This window comes from Saccoglossus kowalevskii, chromosome 9 (assembly GCF_978046115.1).
Source record: "Saccoglossus kowalevskii chromosome 9, keSacKowa6.1, whole genome shotgun sequence".
NCBI lineage: Eukaryota > Metazoa > Hemichordata > Enteropneusta > Harrimaniidae > Saccoglossus > Saccoglossus kowalevskii.
The window spans coordinates 16,850,203-16,870,423 of NC_140649.1; the positions used below are offsets into that span (position 1 = coordinate 16,850,203).

The 20,221-nt window shown below is 36.7% G+C and overlaps 3 protein-coding genes across 3 annotated transcripts; all 3 read left to right on the forward strand.

Annotated features, from left to right (window-relative positions):
• Positions 1-5,503: 5,503 nt before the first annotated feature.
• Positions 5,504-7,637, forward strand: LOC100373959 (uncharacterized). The gene is made up of 4 exons (XM_002733620.4): positions 5,504-5,576; positions 6,211-6,506; positions 6,757-6,918; positions 7,057-7,637. The coding sequence occupies exons 1-4, from the start codon at positions 5,558-5,560 to the stop codon at positions 7,189-7,191; spliced, it is 612 nt and encodes a 203-aa protein (XP_002733666.1). The 5' UTR covers positions 5,504-5,557; the 3' UTR covers positions 7,192-7,637.
• Positions 7,638-8,305: 668 nt separating this feature from the next.
• Positions 8,306-10,659, forward strand: LOC102804001 (uncharacterized). Its single transcript, XM_006815065.3, has 4 exons — positions 8,306-8,414; positions 9,233-9,536; positions 9,646-9,804; positions 10,108-10,659. The coding sequence occupies exons 2-4, from the start codon at positions 9,279-9,281 to the stop codon at positions 10,234-10,236; spliced, it is 546 nt and encodes a 181-aa protein (XP_006815128.1). The 5' UTR covers positions 8,306-8,414; positions 9,233-9,278; the 3' UTR covers positions 10,237-10,659.
• Positions 10,660-15,708: 5,049 nt separating this feature from the next.
• Positions 15,709-19,760, forward strand: LOC100372160 (uncharacterized). Its single transcript, XM_002733609.4, has 4 exons — positions 15,709-15,830; positions 18,027-18,217; positions 18,778-18,963; positions 19,336-19,760. Exons 1-4 carry the CDS (start codon positions 15,803-15,805, stop codon positions 19,636-19,638), a joined length of 708 nt encoding a protein of 235 aa, XP_002733655.4. The 5' UTR covers positions 15,709-15,802; the 3' UTR covers positions 19,639-19,760.
• The last annotated feature ends 461 nt before the right edge of the window (positions 19,761-20,221 follow it).

Consider the following 20,221-nt stretch of genomic DNA (forward strand, 5'->3'; position numbering starts at 1 on the left):
GTATGTACTAATTACATATTGTCTATTGGAACATAGTACAATTATTACCAATTTTCGTTTAGTATGAATAATTATTCACATATTGGTCAATGTAATTGTGTTGGCCAATGTTATGATGGGTAATGTACTGAACTGTGTCCATGTATTATGACAATGAATGTAAATATTTTTGTCAATTTCATTATGTCTTTTAATTGTATTATTTTTTTGAATTCGAATATGATTTTAATCCATATAGTTAAATGATAATTTGAATTAAAATATTGAAATAAAATCATCGTTTACTTTTGTATTAGTTATGTTATATTAAGTACACTCAAATTCATGCATCATATTTATGTAGTTTTTTTTATTCAAATGACAGAATGTAAGCACAAAGTATTACAATATTAGACGTCATTATTTAGACAGCCATACAGTACCTGTCCAATATCATTAAGGATGAGGCCCTTCAGGATATTAATTAATGTTCAAACAGAAGCAATTAATGGACGCAGAAGCAATTAATCTTTAAATTAATGGAGTGTCATTTTATGCAGTTTAACACCTCTTAAGTTACTGTTTTGGTTTGATTTAAAATACATTCACCATATTAGTGTCTCAGGCACGTCCAAATCGGCGTTACGTTTTCAGAACTTTCTGTCATAGAACATTTGTTGGATAATTCTAATTGGATTATGATCTCGAAAGCTTGTATTTGAATTGTGGAAAAAGCTGCCAAGGCTCTGATTATTGTATGACCTGCGAATCAAGTTCGCAAATATCTCAAGGTGTACTATGTTTTCATTCACCTTACGTTGAACTTCAACGCCAAACCATACATATCAAAAATTTGAATTCCAAGCATCTCATCAGCCATGGATATAAGTATTTGTTTTAGGCTTTCTGATGACGATTGATAGCATGTCCTACACAAGTTCCAACAAAGCTGATTATGTCTACACCTTGCTGCATGTGTCTGGACATTTTAACACTACCTCTGCCACTGCAGACCGTCTCGTATCCCATCACTCAGAGACTTTTACAATTTAGTATGGTGATTGCAGTTTCACTTTACATAATAATATTCATGGATGGTCGCATGGGAGTGATGATGTTGTGATGCTGTATCAAGTACTGATTATTAGTCCCCGTTCGGGGACTTATAATTCGGGCTCCGTCCGTGCGTCCGTGCGTCCGTCCGGGGTCATATCTCAGAATCCCTTTGACCGATTCCGTTCATTCTTTGCATGTGCCTAGTACTTTATGTGGGACATATGCACATGCAGTGGTTTAGCGATTCGATTCAAAATGGCCGACTGGAAGCCATCTTGTTTTTTGAAAATAGTGTATTTTGGACATGCTTTGGCAGTTTTCTTTCAAACTTGGTACATAGATTATACATGTTAGGATACATATCCATGACGATTTATTTCACAATTGGATCAAAGATGGCCGACTGGCAGCCATCTTGTTTTTTGAAAATGTCGTATTTTGAACATGATTTGTCAGTTTTCATTCAAATTTAGTACATAGATCATACATGTTAGGATACATGTCCCCGGCCGTCCGTGAGTTCCTGAGTCAGTCCGTCCGTCCGTGTGTCCGTCCGTCCGTACGTCACTCTGTCTAGAGTCATATTTCAGAATCCTGTGGACCGATTCCGTTCATTCTTTGCATGTTCCTAGTACCTTATGTGGGACATATGCACATGCAGTGGTTTAGCGATTTGATTCAAAATGGCCGACTAGCAGCCATCTTGTTTTTTGAAAATGTTGTATTTTGGACATGCTTTGTTAGTTGTCATTCAAACTTGGTACATAGATTATACATGTTAAGATACATGTTCATGACGATTTATTTCGCAATTGGATCAAAGATGGTCAACTGCCAGGCATCTTGTTTTTTTATGCGGTATCTCTTTATGCATGCTCTGTCAGTTTTCATTCAAATTTGGCACATACATGTACTTTATGCATGTTAGGATGCATGTCCATGACAATTTGTTTCAAAATCTGGTCAAGGATGGCCGATTGTCAGCCATCTGACTTTTTGGCCTTACTACTATATTTTCACAATTTATGTACCATTTTCATTTGTATTGGCACATACGTCATACATATCAGTGTGTTTCATAATCAGATCAAAGATGGACGAATAACGGCTGTTTTTATTTTTGGCCATATTACTACTACACGGAACACGTGTTTTGATGTAAATAAACAATCTGTTGTATACGCCACTTGGAACTCAAGTTTCAAGGACAGGCTCGCGACAACCCCTCTGCTTTAATATGACGAGCACAAAGAGAACTTTTCAAAATTTAACGGGGACTGTGTCATTTTCAATGACTTGTTACAAGGTAACATTTTTCATTTTCCTTGTTGTTTCCGTGGGTTGCAACCAACCGAATGCTAGCAATGTCAACGAATTCAGACTTCAAATTAAGTTCCGATGTGCTATTCGAAAGTGTCTTCACCTATGTAGTGAATTTGAAATCTACTGCTGATAGTGTTGCTCTAACTAGGGCTGACAACATTCTTCAAACAACTAGGGCTGATTTCAATCAACTTCAATTTATTAGAAGGCCAGCAATACCCAATCCAGTAAGGGTTCATTAACCACTCACGACAGGCGGATTGTACAAGGCATTCAATTGGTGATTTTCCGTACAATTGCGAGATCTCGCGAGATGCATGAAAGACGCGCGTCGAACGTCTGCCGGAAAAATCAAACGATTTGATTTTGAACTAGAATTTCTTTATTTCGTAGCTTACATTGACCGGCCGATCTTCGACAGAGGAATATTGCTTCCGAATACCCTTACTTAATCGAAATTGCCTATCATCAAATGTGGACAGCACATTATTAAGCATGGAAATGTCCCCGAAATACTTTCGCGTTTGTCGAATCCCACGCGATGTTTGACGCGACTACGACGCTATGACCTTTGTTTGTCCTGTTTTTACGTTCGATTTCACGCATAACGCGTGATTCTCGCAGTGAACGGAAAATGGTCTATTGGCTAAAACCAACCCTGCTATGTCTCACGCTGTCGTTCAGTAATCAATTGTACATACTAAAACACTGAGTCTTTCAATCCGCTGTTTATGTCAACCTGGTAAATTGCCAGTGATTCTATCAGAATTGGAGGCAAAGATTCTGACTGGAGAGACTGAAGACATTTTTCCATGAACAAAACTGACAATTTCTGGAGTAAGTTCAGTCCCTGGAACATCTGCATCGATTGTCTGTCTTTATTGGCCTCAACATTTATAATCCATGATGGTGGCGTAAACAAACAAATGACTTCACTGGTAATAGTCCAATTACCTAGCGAGTTATAAGTAGCCTTGTTCAAGCAAGTTATTTTCCCACAGTCTCAATTTCGATGTCCCGCATTTACTGCAAATGTGTCGACTACAGCTGGAAAGTTCAGTATCTGACAAATACATACACTCTGTCCACAATGGGTATCAACATATGTTGGTGTTTTAACCTAGCCTGCCTTAATGATCACCGGCTGGTTCTGTGTCCTCTTAATTGAGCCTGGCAATGGTAATACTAAATAAAAACATTTACCACTAACAATCATATGATTGTTCAGCATTATGGCGATACTCTCCTATCGTCTTGGTACTTTGGCAATTTAAGAGCTGATTTGCGTGATCCTTAACATAGTGAAATTAAACTTGCTTATACACAAAGACAATTTAACAATATTTATCCCGGGAAACTTTGACGTAGTTCTAATATAGTAAAATTATTTGGTGATCCTTGATCTCCAGATTGCATATTCACACATTCCTTACACAAAAGCAGCTGCCAATTACTTGCGATCTAGTTCATTTGTTGTCTTCCTGTTTGGCATGACCACCATCCATCTGGTGTTGGTATTCTTGGCTGCGATGCATTGAGAGGGGCAATATTCATCAGTCCAAGGACGGTTGGTGGCGCCAGCATGAGAACCACCCACCACTCAACCAGGACATTTTCTTAGAGATGCAAAATTTAAGAGCACTAGGTTCTCTATACTGTATTTAGAAATGTCCCCTCTGTCATCGTCATACTGCACTTGGGGATTGAACCGGATATGGCAGCAGGCCAAATATTTTCATATTCTGAATGCTGCCAAGCAGTATTTGTGCTATCCAACCATTTCAAGGACAAACAATATACAAAACTCTAGCGGCTCATGTTATTGCTAGGGTTACTCGTCTCATCCCCAAGGAAACAAGTATTCTTTGCGGCCCTCTGAGTCAGTTCAATTCAGAGAACACATCTGAATGCAATAGCATTCCAAAATAGAACATTCTATTGCCAGAATATTTTACAATGCGTTTTGTTTGTGGAAAATCATCAACCACCCCAACTGTCTATGGGCTGTCATAACAACCGACAATTTTGGTTATCACCGATGTTTCAGGTTCTGGAGGGGTGGTAGTCATACAATGAGTGAATGCATCAAAGAGTGATCGTTCATAAGAATTTGCAGGAAATTACTGAAGCTCCACACACGCATACTATAAGTGTTCAGGTGTGTTCTTCAATTGAACAATGTCATCTTGACACCGACCAAGCAAAGTGTGGTTCCTATAGTCTCATGTTAGACCACCAATGGGAGGCATTGTCCAGTCTGGCGGCACTGACACAACTTGATAGTCATTCACCAACGAGTCAACATATCTGCTACATCACAGATGTGTTGCTCACAGTTAACGAATGCACATTTGATTCCACTAAAGTCACTGGCATATTACCGAGATTGGTATTTCTTAAAAAGCCATAATTCACTGTAGCCCAGTTGTGGTAGAGTATTCATTTTACATGGCATGCATAAAAATCACCTTGGTCGAATATTCACTCATTGCATAATTTGAGCTCTTAAGAATTTGCATTTGCCATATCAAAGTGACCAAGCCCTCAAATGGTTGTTCCATTGGGTTTATCGCCAATCATTGTAGCTCGTCAGTATGGAAATGTGTTTAGGCATATTCTATATGGGCGCCATTCTACATAACATACAATTGGTTTATAATGTACATGAGACACCATCCAATGTTTCGATAATTAATTATTAGTATATTCAGATTGTTCAAATTGTATGACTTAAATTTATAAAACTCAAAATTAGTTTCTTTTTTACTTTTACAACCTGAACATACAGCTCACCTTAACCATATTTAACAGAAATATGCCGATGAATTAGTGGACATTAATTAACAGCCTGATAGGCCTCAGCCTTAGGTCTGACAAATAAGTTTAATATTTCGATAATTTATTATAATTATCCCAACTGTAAATATGTTGTAACATTACGTACAAAACGATAGACATTTTTTTCCTATAAGCGAATGACATATGGTAATTCATTATAAATAACATAACTAGTAGCATAAACCTAGACATTGTACACAAACTTGTTGTTATTACCGACTAATTCATAAAATACATTCTTCCTATGCTTTAGCAGATCAATTATTAACATTATGGGGTCGAGGTTCAGTTGAGGTACAGATACCATCAAGTCAACACCTTATTTATTCTCTGTAAAGTTGAATTCGTATTTAAGTCCAAAATGGCATCAACGAACGAAGGTAAGTTAATTTAAATAGAGCTAGTTCACGTAATGATACTTTTTATACACACATATACAACTTGTCGCCAAAGTATGGATGCTGTTGTGCAACAATGGCACGGCGTTAGGTCGACGTCATTGAATCCATGAGACAACCTTATCATCGCTAGGCGTGTCGCACCATTGAGGCCAACCATCATTATCAATGCTTTTGCAATACATAATAGTTATTTTAACTGGAAATATAAACTATAATGACGCACAGCTAAATGCAATACCATCTGATCTCGAAGTCTTTTATTGAGGTTACAGTTTGTTGGTTTATTATTAATAAAGTTTCATGATCAACGAGACATGGTTTCCGTCTGATGACCCATCAGATCGTCCGCGTCGACCGAGTTATTTCTGGATGGGTAACCGTTGATTTACAGATTGAATTCATTTCAGCGAATCACTGATCAATACCTACATGATGCCATGTGTTAGGCTTGACACGATTACTCGATGCTTCCTAATTATAATACCATGCTTACATAGATCAGTGAAACAGGGCAAGTGACGGCGGTAGAGAATATGACACTACTTAAAAGTTAAAACAAGTGTTGCGGTTCTCTCACTCTCAGTGAATAAAGCCTTTTTTGAATTTTTGGTAGCTTATATAGAAGCCCCTGATGAGCAAGTTACGGGAGCTATGGATCCATCAACAGGAACAGTTGTTCCAACAGAAGCAGCAGCATGCGCAGCACCAGTAGTCGAGCCAACCGGTCCACCGCCTGCCTACGATCCAGGCAATTACACCTATGACATACAGAAATTTACAAACAGTAATCCGGAGAAGCCTCCTTTGCCCGATGACTCGCCGTACCCACAGCAACCCGTAGCTGTTCACATCGACCCAACGCAACAGTACGCAATGTATGTTCCCGGGGCTTATGACAATACTGACTCGGTAAGCGTCAAATGATGGCAAATGTAAAACATCTAGATGAATATGGAAGATTTGTTGAATTTCTTGACACACAATTTATATAAACTGCAGCATGATAGACATACATAAGCATAAAGATGTTTGAGTCTTTCGGACGCAATATAAACATATGGCCAGATGACATCTGCCTCGGAATAAATAATTACCAGCAAATATAACTGAAATACTAACATATAATGTGTACACTTTTTTTGTTATTAATGTTTTGTAGACCATGCCAGCATACCCACATAATATGACTATGATCAGAGAGAGTGAACAAACGACTAAACCCACTTCAGGTAGAGATATCGGGGCCTTAATATTTTCAATCTTCGCTTGTCTGTGCTTCTTCTGGCCAGTTGGCATCGCAGCAATTGTCTACTCTGCAATGGTAAGAACAAATCTTCAAACATGTATCCAGTTTTAAGTAAGAAAACTTACAAACTGGGAGTCGGTAATCAAGACGCCTCATTTTTTTCAGGGTAGCTATAGAGATCAACACTTACTTATTACACTATTCTTTTCACAGGCACTTTCCTACCGTGGCAAACAGGGCTATGACAACAGAGCAGATCAATATGTGAAATACTCTCTTATTTTGTCTTCTTTAGCTATTTTCATTGGATCTATTCTATTAGTGGTATTTGTCATTGTAGAAGATTAATAATACATGTCAATGTTGCGTGCACCCAATTAGACGTGCATACGAACTTTGTTAATATCATTCAAAAAACATGACTGTACTTCCTCAATTATTTATGTAAATTTAAACCTTTGTATCTCCCTGAACTAAGGTAATAAGTGTGATGAGCTCTTTATGAAATAAGCTTTTCCAATTATTTGTGCAACTTTTAAAACCAAATATGATGCGTCTTGCTATAAGCTATGATTGTTTGGTTGACTGTGACATTTACATTCAAACTTGAAGAATTAATACCGGTATATAATTTTTAATTCTGTTACACAATGTAATTTTTTTTTACTAGGAAATTTACGATTAATGTGTTTTGAGATACGAATTTGGAATCCTGGTTCGTCAGTCTACGATTTTTGGGAAATGTATCAATTATAAGTGTCACGTTTAAAATAAAATAAAAGTTAAAATTATGATTATCGCATGTTTATTTACTTACTACTGTTCAATTAATATTCATTTACTTACAGTGGAATATACACTTATAAATCGTTAGTAATTCATTATACAAGAAGTATAATGACCAAAAGGGGCGTTGAATGCTTCTCTGAACAGCCAATCTATTTTATTTATAATATAAATATACAAAAATAATTATTATTATGGACAGGTGAAACATCCAAACTAGTCCTAGAAGTTTCACCATTAATTTACGATACTAAACCCGTAAATCAGTATAAAGAGAATCAATAATGTAGTGGGTAGAGACATATAAACTTGAACACATTGACGCCACTCAGGTAATCACGTGTGAGTCAAGTCTAGTGCGAGTACCTGAGAAAAAGAATATCAAACTGTTTATTATAGACAGAAAGCTGTCTGGACATACCTACATGGGTGTGCGCGAACAAGGGATATGACGATGAATTACACCTTATAATATCAGTCATCCAAGTTAAAGGAACATACGAGTACCAATTATATACATGACATCACCTAGTTATGAAAAAGTCACGGGAAAGAGATAATATGAATGACGTCAATTGTGTTGACAATTTAATGCTGCGTATTTACCTAGACGAGCACGGTGACGTGATTTACATAGGGAAGTTTTCAAGGTCGTGACTTCGCTTAGCAGGACAACAAACAATGAGGAACCTTTGTACATGATAGTACATTTAGTTAGTTATTAGTAGTAGCTGCATTGAAGTGCTGCTTATTTTATATTACGAGTGACACGGGTGATACCACAGGTGAGTGTGTGCTCAGGAAACTCCCCCAATATAACACACACACTAAAACAGACTATTTAAGCATCCCAGACTGAACTTTCTACACGTCATTATCACTTATACTACCCGTCTGTTCCGATTGTAAACATGTAACAGAAATATTTTACTCTGACACGAACACATGACACATGAGATTTGTAATACGCAGTATATTTTGGATGACATATATATCAGATGTAATGCGAAATGTAGACATTTGTAACCCTGACATATTGTTTTATTTAGCTCCAAAATGTAATTGACTGCTGGTGCAACTGGTATTTTAACTATAATAGTTTTTCGTTCACGCATGTGTCACCCATGTGTAAATAAACATGGCTGCAGTCGGAAACGATAAATGGTTTTCCATAGTTTACATTGAGCCATTCGATATGTCAAAAAAGTATGACCACTTGAGTTGGGGTTATGTACTGTTCCAAAGTTCAGTTAATTAACATTATGAAATGGAATATAACTTAGAAGCAGACGGCCGCCAAAATCTCGCCAAGTGCGAGAGAGCTACTCGACGTTTTTTTTAAAAATACCCTGCTGGTTACGTATCTCAGTGGACTAATAGACACGATAACGCAAGAGAAAGGGACACTATTTGAGAGGTCAATCGATCTCGTGACTCTCTCGCTCTTAATGAGATTTCGGCGGCCATTTGCGTCTAGAGCATTTGTGTCAGGTTATGTTAGTGATAGTTAGTATTCACTGAAAATGTATATATACAGCTGTATTTCTACTATTATTTCCATTCTTTGCTTCTTGTAAAAATGTGTACTATACATTTTTTTAAGAAATTGAAAATATTCACTATCGAATAAACCAAAAGAAAATATCAACATGGCTACCAGTACACCCAATCCAGTACATCCATCAAATGTCGTCGATGGTGAAACCACTAAAGGACAGGCACCACTATATCAGCATTATACAAATGCAGGAGACCATGTCTACGACAATAGTCACACTGGCGAGTGTGTTAAACAACCACTGGGCACTGACGTACACCACCAGACACAACCAGACATGTACCCACAAGGCCTGTACTATTCTGAACAAGCACCACCTGCATACAGCTACCAGAGTGTAAATGTTCAGGTAAATATTCGTATGTGTATGTATATACTTACAACGAAAGATATGTTACCCAACTACTATTAACGTAGCGTGTTGTACATTCTTAAAACTAACGTTTATTTGGTTTCAGTTGCCAAATATCCCAGTAACGCAGCAAGTCACTCTTATTCAAACGGAAGACACCGGGACTGGTTCTTACTCTGGAGATATATGTGCACTATTTTACGCCATATTGTCCTTTTTCTTCTGCTTTTTGCTCGGCATATATGCAATAGCCTTCGCAATTGCTGTAAGTATACTTAATCATTTACTGAAAAAAGTGATCGATCAAATAGAAGTATTTTTCGAGCCATGGTAACATGAAAATGATTCTTTGTGTTGCTTGAATTCAGCACATACAACTGAACACAATTGTCAGTCGCCTGTGGCGAGGAAATCCACAAAATGCCTTCTTCAATCGCAAATAAGTCGTTCATTTGGCAAACGGTACGTATCAGAGTAAACATCAAAATCTATTCTGTAAACGGGTAGTGTTATTTCAGATTTCGATTAGTTCTGGTAACAAATGCATATGTATGTGTTTTCTACGCAGGCTATATCTACTCGTGGCCGCAGTGGTAGAGTTGCAGACCAGTACTGCAAGGTATCAGCAGCTCTCGCTTCAGTAGCAGCAATCATTTGCTTTATCCTCATCGTATTTTTGCTAATCATTCTTCTTTGAATCAATCTTTCATGAATTACAAGTCTTTAAATATTTATACCTTACAAAATCATGACGTGCCCCTTACTATTCATCAATTTCGGGGTTAACCGATTAACAAATAAACAACTGAGTGATCTAGTCATAGCTTCTATATTTAAAAATAACGGGGATGTGTGGGAGGTAGATTTGAAGGATAAGCAAGTTCGACTTGATTGATTATGTATTTTTTTGGAACTCTTGTATGACATTTACATGTAGTATACGTGCCAGTTAGGACCATTTATGTCAATTGTTACAGCACACAGTAATGCATTTTTAAATATGCATTATAATTAGGTAGGATATAACATTGTTTTGCGGATCAATGCGGTGATATAAGTTGTAGTTACTTCTATTGACGATTCGACTATTTACTGAAGAATATATAAGATAATTACAGAGGTTCTATTATGTAATTGTTTTAATTGTAATGTTTATAATATTGCTCGTCTTGAATGTGTCGAACACATGGACTTAGAGGTTTACTGACAACAGAAATGCGAACAATGCTGCTAAAAATGATGTTATCTATCCAGCTTGTGATTGTACTTGAATAATCGAGCTTACACCGACTCCGGAATTACACGAAATATGCTATCAAGTCAATCGTTGCCTGAAAATGGCGCCGTACGTGTTATTTTGTTATCTGGATTTTCACATTTACAATTCGTTTTGTTTTCGTCATTATTTCACGGACTCGGATCCTTATGCGGATTCCAAATATCTAGCACAAATTTTAAAAGTAATTACAAGTCTACTTTCAAAAATATAACTTGGATAGTAAATAAAGTCGATTCTCATACCGAATCAATTAATGGTGAAAAAGCAAGTCGCAACATTTTGTAACTGAGTAGTATGGTTTCGGGGATGGCTTACATTACATTTACGATAGAGCACAATCTGTTGTTAGTAATTTTTAATCAGTTTTTTTCACATGTATTCTATTATATATAACGATTCTATTATATATAACGTGCAGATATTACTAAAACTGCGTGTCGAACCCACAATAGGTTTTTGCTTATTAAAGTTGATTCGAGTGTAAGCCGTCCTTCAAGCCGTACACTTTATTTTTAAAATAGTGCGGGCGATCGTATGCCTACAATTCTACCCAATCAGCAATAAGTAGAGCGCTAACTTGGTTGTTGACATCGAATGACATGCACTGCAGATATTTATACAGATTCGAGAATTGTCTTTTCCATTCATTCATTTATTTACTATGTATGATATATATTCGATGGTAAACACCTTTGTTTTACTGTTCAAATTTGAACCTTTAATAATGTGTAGCGTCACTGGTCCTATCATGAAGTGTCCTCCCTACTCATACTTTGTGATTCCTATTTCGGGCACCAGACAGTAACGAAACTCTGTGGTTTTTCACCATGAATGACATCAATAGGCTGACAGTGCAACGTAAATGTAGTGTATCAACATCGAATCACGAAGAAGACAACAATACTGTGTCGAAGTGCTAAACATGTTACAGCCTATGTAATCACAATATCGCATAAAGACGGCGTGTCGCAGTATCTAAGCGACAAAAGAATGCCTATTTCAAGTAAGCACATCTTATTCTATCTGTCATTGAAATAGTAGTGAATAAACAAGACAGCTGTTACTAAGTATTACACATGTCATAGGCAATCAAATATATCAGAATTGTTACTGGCTTTTTATATATTATAATTATCATAAAAACACAGGTAAACCACAAACAACGCGTTTGAATGATTGCAGTATTGGATCGTGACAATCGTTTCACGTCAGGTCTCAAAGTGTCCGACGCACTGGGCGAGCTGATATGAACATCTTAACAAGTTCTTCATTTCATGACGTCACTGTTTGTCACGCGATATGTTTTTGTATATGTTAAGACTGGAATTCTTATGCAGCAATCGCAACCAAAACCAACCCACGTCATATTTGCACTAACAACCACAAAATACAACGGATCTTCTGCTTGGCTGCGTTAATCATTAACTCCAGCGGATACATCCAGGTTGCTATGGTTATTATCTTAATATCAGTGTGAATAGGTCATGTTTTTTATCGAGAGAGGTTGGCACCAAATGTACCAAGTAGTTACTGGTTGAATTATGTTGATGATTAACAGTTGGTCAAAACACATACATATTTACGTTCCACACCCGTTGTGGATTTCGTCCAATCTCGAGTCTCATGACTCCTATGATATCTTACGGGTTTTGCCCTCACCCAAAAGGTGGCGTAATGCCTATTCCTATTTAAAAAAAGACAAATACGTATGGTTTAAATGGTTAATCTGGATATCACCTGATCTTAGTTAATCAATAAACGAGTGATGGCGCCCTCTGCTGTTTGTTTGTTTGTTTCTTATTTCAAGAGTCCACTGGTTTCATTGCAATTCTAGCATTCGGAATTGAATCAACTGCAAGTTATGCACTAAGTTGTTGTTGTAAACAAATGTTGTATTTAAGCCAAACCCTCGAGAACTGATTTTCTGTTTCATAGTCAAAATAAACATTACCGCTCAATTTCAATTACCTATTTCTGTTATATTTGTATGTATTATAATTTTACATAGTATTGTTTTATTGGATTTGAGATTATTTATCATTATAACTAAAAATCTGCTAATTGTATTCGAAATGTTTGTTTCAAGGCAAATCTTTATTTGCGAGGTTCTTTCAAATGTGTGATATGGCAAACTAACAACGTAGAATTAGTAGCTCTTTCAATAACTCGATATAAAAACATATGTTTTGACCTAAATATATAAAACTAATTCCTATTACTTGGTATGTTATTGTTTGAGAATATTTAAGTATTACACTTTTCGAGGTCATTGTCTTCATTATAGAAATACCAAGTAATACAACTTGTCACTGTATTCAGAAATATGTTGTGCGAATATCATGAAATCACTGGCCCATATCTAGACGGGTAAGACAGAGGTGGATATTTATTATTTCTCAGTGATCTTTGCGCAAAAAAACGGGGACAATACACAATGATTTTCACTGTTAGTAGTGAGAGTCGCATTCCACGTTGCAGCAAGCCATTGGATATTCCAAAGCAGTGCAACCCTCGAGAAGGTGTAAATATAGTATATCAATGCATTTCCTTGTTGCTGTTGATCCCCTCCCCTTTTGCTGGTTCTCCGAATACACCCTCCGTGTTTGCACCAAATCTCTATAGGACATGTTTTCATTCCGCAATATACTTTTCCAACGAGACTTGTTCGTGGCACGGATTTGAACGAACTTTTTTAGACTGTATAATAATTCTAAAAGTATGCACATGAGCTTACCAATATAAACATTTTAAACTTGGGTTTGCAGTTAATAAAAGACACAAGCTTCAGACAATCTAAAACATGCACAATGAAAACAGTTTATTTGACAGTATATGTGACGTCAACCTTATGCAACCAACAAATAACTATGTTATATGCTTTCTTTCTTATCTAGCATGTACCATGTCACACTCTGGAGATATATACACACGATATGCACGTGATACTGTTGATAAACTGTGACGATTAAATGTCGTGCTCGTTGTCACGTAGATCACTCGGCATCGTTGTTAGCACTCCATCTTGTTAGCGCTAAGTACCTTCTCCGGAATAAAACTTGTTCATTTCAATAATTACTCACAACTCAATCGGTTCAGCTCGTAAACTAGCAGAACTGTGGAAGTTTCAAGCCGTTCAATTATGATATGATATAAACTTTACAGGACATAGACCTAAATGGCGCCCTCTAACATTGCACTTGCTAATAACATGGTAATGACACGTCGGATTCTCCGCAACATTTAACCAATCATAGACACTCATGTTAATGACATAGCCAGAATTGTCGAAATGGCATAACAATCTCGGGAGGTCAGACTCCGAATTTCATATGTCAAAATTACATATAATACCGGTGAAAAGTTGTTCAAATAGTTATATCTCAATGCATTCGCACAGGGACAATTACTGGGCCAGGACAGCATTTAAATCCAAACGTGTCCATAGCAACCGGCGTTGTCAAATCGCGCTATGACAGACATTATCACAACCCCATCATCAACAACAAATGATTTGTCTTTAACATAATTAGGGAATATAACTCTATAACTTCATTGTATCTTTGTCAGCTACACTCATACAAACTAGTCTGTGATTTACAAATAACATGAGGGGAAAATGCAGATAAAACGATATATTGTTTGATTTAAATTATGTCAACTGAAACCACTATAACGAAATACCTTGGGCCACTTGTACCAAACCACAATGCAGCATAGAAACAAAACTTGCAGTGGTGTATATACAATTAATTGAAAAAATACATGACAATTAACATAAGGAAAAAACTCGGTCAAATATTGCATTATATAAATATATTCACATATGCGATGTGGCATTCATGGGTCGGTTCTCATTAAAGTATATGTTAGTATGCACTTCGCGGTTACTAGTGTGAACATATGTACGAAATAACGTGATACAATAACTATTTACATGCAAACAGCATATCTACGTACTACAGTATAATATGACAACACACTGCTGTCAGTGCAGGAGGTCTTTGAACTTGTACTTACGGTAACGTCATTGATAAATATTGTACGCACTGCATTCTATTCGTTTTCGATGTGTTGCGTCTTTCCAAGCCTTTAATACGTGAATCAAACCTAATGTTACACGTGGAAAAAATATTTGGATTATTTAAGCATATATACTGATATTCGGATAATACTTATAGTGGCGCAGTGGATTAAATTGATCCCAGGTAAGAGGAATTATAAATGTATAGCATAACTCTAGGTCGAACTGCCTATCTGTCATTAGCTATATTACTAACACGAATCGCAAATATAAATATCACAAATGTTGAATAGTAAACATACACATCCATTGTCCCGATGGAGTATTTATTGATTGTCGTCACGGCAAAATGTCTACAAAAAACATTCTTACATTTGTTCATGTTCAGCGTTTACTGTGTACGTTTAATCTCCCACATTTACAGTTAATTTGTTTAGAATTATTGAGGAGAGGGATAATTGTTTGTCCTTTTCGACATATATATTGTGTATATCGGTCAGGCATGTATGTAGGCCAATAAACACAAGCTCGTTCATAGCATTCAGTCAATACAGATGATAGCTGAGTTTAGATATGATTTATGATAAGCGTCGTTGACGTCAATTGATAATTATTCAGGGTTAGTGACTCGCGACCGTGAACTGGAGCAATTAGAAAGTTTTAGATGTTATATTTCATATATTAAAACAAAAAGTACTGTTATTTATTACTGTTATCTACTACTACGCTGTTAGACCCATTTCAGCAACAGCACGTTTGACTACTGTACCTTAGATATGCCCCAAAATTGTGAATGGTCCATCCCGTACAAACTCAGTGTCATGTCATTGTTGGACAAACACTGGTTGCTGTGTATATAGTTTAATCTGCGCACCTAGCTAAGAAAGAAGGTTTAGAAGTTTATAAGCAGTGTGATACTTGCGACAACGTATATAACGAAACAGCGTTGTTTGAGACACAGATATGTCGGGCAGCGGAGCAGACAATAATAGTAGGTGCCTGTTATAATTCGATTGTTTGTTTTATAAGCTTATTTTTATCGGAACTTAAACTAGAGTAGTGAAATGATCGGTAATTAAAACTGGCTGGCCTGAGCGCTGACAACACGACACGGCTAGATTCCAAAGTGTGACTTGATTCATTTAGTGCAACATATGTAGATATTTTAGATGTATTATAACACCACAATGTGCTGCAGTTACTTATTTATGCTTCATAACATGTCTATTTATTAATATGAGGTTATTACGAGAATATCTCAAAGTTTGCACGAAGACAGTACAGCTGGAATATGGCGCACGGCGCACTGTCTAAGTTAATATTTTGAGGCATTTTCATAATAGCCTTATTACTTTGCATATTTTCTTTCCAAGGATACGCAATGGAAATTCCGAAATCCAAAATGTTTATAACAGAATCAGCGAGATTCTTTGGAGTCCGGTCTAACTCTGGTGGCAGCCATGTTTGTGTATATTATTAGAGGACGCTTACGCGCGTAATCATTCTATGTTTTTGCATTTCCTAATATGGTAGGATGAAAATACCCCGTAAAATACCGCAAAATTGTGGCACGCTGTAACATATGGCGTTACGGTAATAACATGATATACTTCGACAAGTTATTTGTGAGCTGTTCAGTATCTGGAATTTTGTTTCAAGGCGCGGTTTCATTTGACACTTTTTTCCAATTTCCACAAGGAATTTTTCAAATGTTATTCCCGGAAGAGCTATTGCAATATAGTAAATTATCCAACGAGCAACTTATTATACAGACTTTCTATAAACTGTCATATTCTTAACCTGACATCTATCATAGCAAAGCATAGTGAACAGACAACACTCTGAATCCTACAATTGCAATGGCATTTCTTGGGTAGGATCAGTCGGTTTTAAGTTACGTCTTATGAACAACAACAAGAGCGGCGAAGTATTTGGCAAAACTACGGCCACAACACTGCAAAGTAGATTCTAGACGGAATAAATATTTGCTCAAAATGTGAAAAATAACCAAATACGTTTTGAGTAGTAAGGTAGTTGGTAGCTGACATGCAACACAGCTGTATTATATGGGACAGCTAAATTATAGTATTATATTAGTATTGATTTATGTGTCTGTTTATCATCACATGCTGGTTTTGTGATAACCTATTGATTTGATTCGCAAATCCAAAATCAACAAATGAACGGATCTCACTATATTTTTTTTGCAAAACTGCTTCAGTCCCTCAGAATTTTACACCAATAAATCACCGACGATTCGATTGATGTAGCAATCATCGCCAGATTATTCTTTTCTGTGCACGACTTTTGTAATGTAAAGTAATAACTAAGTCTATAGCTGATACGTGAAAGTTGTATGCTACAGATCTGAATGAGTCTTTAAAAAGAATCCAGGTTGATATTCCTAAGTTGGAGTTAGCAGTGGTGTACTCGGTTGAGAATCAGCATGTCGAACCGGCGTTAGTTCCCGGATGTTGAAAGATCGGAACCACGGTTTCAGTTGGACCCCTTCTGCAATACGTCAATCACATACTAGTAGGCCATTTACACTACAAATGTCTGGAATACTAGTTTTGTTGTTGATGAATAGTTGTTATTTCCGCTGATTCATCGACATTCCGGTCTTAAACGGCACTACAGATTGACAATTTTCTCGTAATTCATTTGATTTTGTGGCAATCTTTCATAATGAGAACGGGTACAAAGTTCGCACACTTACGTAAAAATTCGACATATTGGTACAGCACATTTATCATTACACGCCCGCCCCTTTACAGGCTTAAACAAGTCACCGACAATGACAATTCAAGAATTTTACATCATTCGCTCTTTTAATGTGACGTTATAGATCTAGTGATTTTTTTTCACTAGGATTGTAATTCAAGAGCTATTTAATAGAGTCCCATTTGACGACGGACAGCCATATGTAACTCCTTTAAAGCCATACAATACTTGCCATACAACCGAATTGGAGTTGAATAATTTGTTTCCTTGGGTGAACTGTTCGCAATCGAGCAAGTTTCCTATGACAACACAATGTGCTTTATGTATTCATTGCGGACTTTGGATATGTATAAATGCAAGATGCGGTTGTATTATTAATCTTGGGTGGGGTGGTTGTTGTTGCTTGCTCACAAAATTATGTTCAAAGTCATATTAACTTAATAACGTATAATTATCTTAACAGTGTTCATTGTAGATGAACGCGGTCCACCGCCTTCCTATCCAGGCACACCGACGAGTTTTATACGCATAACTCCATCAGTTGTCATAGAAGAGCAACTGACAGTAAATGAAAAGAATGTACCTGGCACGTTTGTGGAAGTTCCTCAAACAGGGCCTTCTTATGCCTTACCGAATTACATCGACCATCCAACAGTAAGAAACAAGTTTTACTATCGGTTTTAACAATATATATATCAATAATATGAAGTACTGAATCACCATTTTTAATCGCCTAGCCAGTTTTACGATATCTAAAATCCGTGAAACAAATCAAATTTTTTCTCCTCAATTATAAAAATATATTATGAGGGTGGATTAGTTCTTTCTCTTTTGCTTGATCGAATATTATTTTGAAAGTGAATTACAAGTTTATACAAATTCCACCAATCACCTGCAATGACTCCAAACATATTGTGGCTAAACTGAAAACAAGTTATATATGCAAAAAATATGTTCTTGTCCACTTCCTTGGTCATTTTCACTTTAGCCAGAACGTTGTTTATTTACATGGAAATGTAAAAACACGCACTACTTTGTTTTATTGATTACGTCATTGGTTTTTGAATTAATTCGCTCATGTTCCATACATATTGCTTTTGTCATAGAATGTTATTAATATCGTTTATTATAATAAAAAATGCACTCGTCTACGAGAGAATTGGTCTCTGTCATCGTGACCTCAGCTAACAACAGTAACGACTTTTATTTCTCAGAGTGTTCCTCCAGGAGAAAACATCACCATTATTGAGACCAATACCGTACATCTGACAAAAACGTCTAAAAAAGTTAGCGCTACCCCCGGTGTTACTTGTGGTGATATCAGCGTCCTGCTGCTATCTATTGTGGCTTTAATACTGTTTCTTCCTTTAGGACTACCTGCAGTTGTTCTGTCAGGTCTGGTGAGTTTGAAAATTACTAAACTATAAACAACACAATACACAGACCGACATTAATTTGCATGTACATATATGGCGAGCGAACGAGCAACACAACACAACACACAACAATTATCAGTTTGATCTATATATGGAACTACTTCTTTTAAGCCAATGTTACTTCGTGTACGTGAAAGGAAGATTTTAACTTATGCTTACAAGATCAAAAATCATACCAATATTTCTTAGTAAGTATGTTTCGTATTGGTGGATATTGGTGGTAAAGGTATAAATTCGGCAACGTCCGCATTCAACATACAGTATAGCATAGATGCATAACGTTGGTTTTTGTAAGATATACTTTGTTTCAGTGATGAACAATATACTTTATTACAGGCTATTGGCCATCGTCGAGGAAATAACGGACTTAAGGCAGCCAAGTACACCAAAATATCGATAGCCTTGTCTTTTATTGGCATTGGTATATTTGCCATCATTGCTACCGTTTGCATCGTCAAGCACGGGACAAGTACGGATGATGACTGCGACCATGAGCAGCACTCAAGTAATTCCGAATCCCGTGAGAATGCTGACTGTGGCGATCATAATCATAATGATAGCATAGAAAATGATTTGGTTGATTATAATACTAACCACAAAAGCAACAGCGATAATAATAATGAATTGAATGAGAAATGACTAAGGTATGATCTGGTCAATATAAAACAACCAAAACCATTGTAAGCGGGAAATCATAATCAAGAACGAAGTTTGTCTAGACCCAAAACAGTCTTGCATGTTGATGGCGTTATCTGCATTTGTCTTTGATATTTGATGAATTATATATGTATATTTTCTATTGAATTGAATAATAAACACTGCATTTTAAATTACAACGTATTATATGTGTCAGACGCGTAATATATACGTTCACGACGAACAACAACGCAACAATTCTTGCTGATTCTCGACGACATTAAGGACGCAAAGATTGGGACGGCGATACGCGCAGAATTACGCACCAGTAGACATATCTAGTAAGCGCCGAAGCCGCTGAGAAAAACGCATGGTATTGTACACGAGTTGCATACGTTGCGTGGGACCTATAGCGAGCACAACGCGGTGATGTAATATTTCACTATGTTGAATCACAGCCAAGCTTAGATCAAATATACCAGGATGATCGCCGCTGTTTTTACATAGATCATAGAGTTTATTTGCCGAACGAACCAAGGAGGACATTTTCCCGTTAGCGCGATAGAAGATTAATATGCATTAGCAT

Excerpts from the sequence above, each read along its gene's own strand:
- LOC100373959 (XM_002733620.4), top strand. Across the intron at positions 6,507-6,756 it reads CTTATGACAATACTGACTCG|ACCATGCCAGCATACCCACA; the intron begins GTAAGCGTCAAA and ends AATGTTTTGTAG. Across the intron at positions 6,919-7,056 it reads CAATTGTCTACTCTGCAATG|GCACTTTCCTACCGTGGCAA; the intron begins GTAAGAACAAAT and ends TTCTTTTCACAG.
- LOC102804001 (XM_006815065.3), top strand. The coding sequence starts at position 9,279 with ATGGCTACCAGTACACCCAATCCAGTACATCCATCAAATGTCGTCGAT. Across the intron at positions 9,537-9,645 it reads ACCAGAGTGTAAATGTTCAG|TTGCCAAATATCCCAGTAAC; the intron begins GTAAATATTCGT and ends ATTTGGTTTCAG. Across the intron at positions 9,805-10,107 it reads CAATAGCCTTCGCAATTGCT|GCTATATCTACTCGTGGCCG; the intron begins GTAAGTATACTT and ends TTTTCTACGCAG.
- LOC100372160 (XM_002733609.4), top strand. The coding sequence starts at position 15,803 with ATGTCGGGCAGCGGAGCAGACAATAATA. Across the intron at positions 18,218-18,777 it reads ATTACATCGACCATCCAACA|AGTGTTCCTCCAGGAGAAAA; the intron begins GTAAGAAACAAG and ends TTTATTTCTCAG. Across the intron at positions 18,964-19,335 it reads CAGTTGTTCTGTCAGGTCTG|GCTATTGGCCATCGTCGAGG; the intron begins GTGAGTTTGAAA and ends ACTTTATTACAG.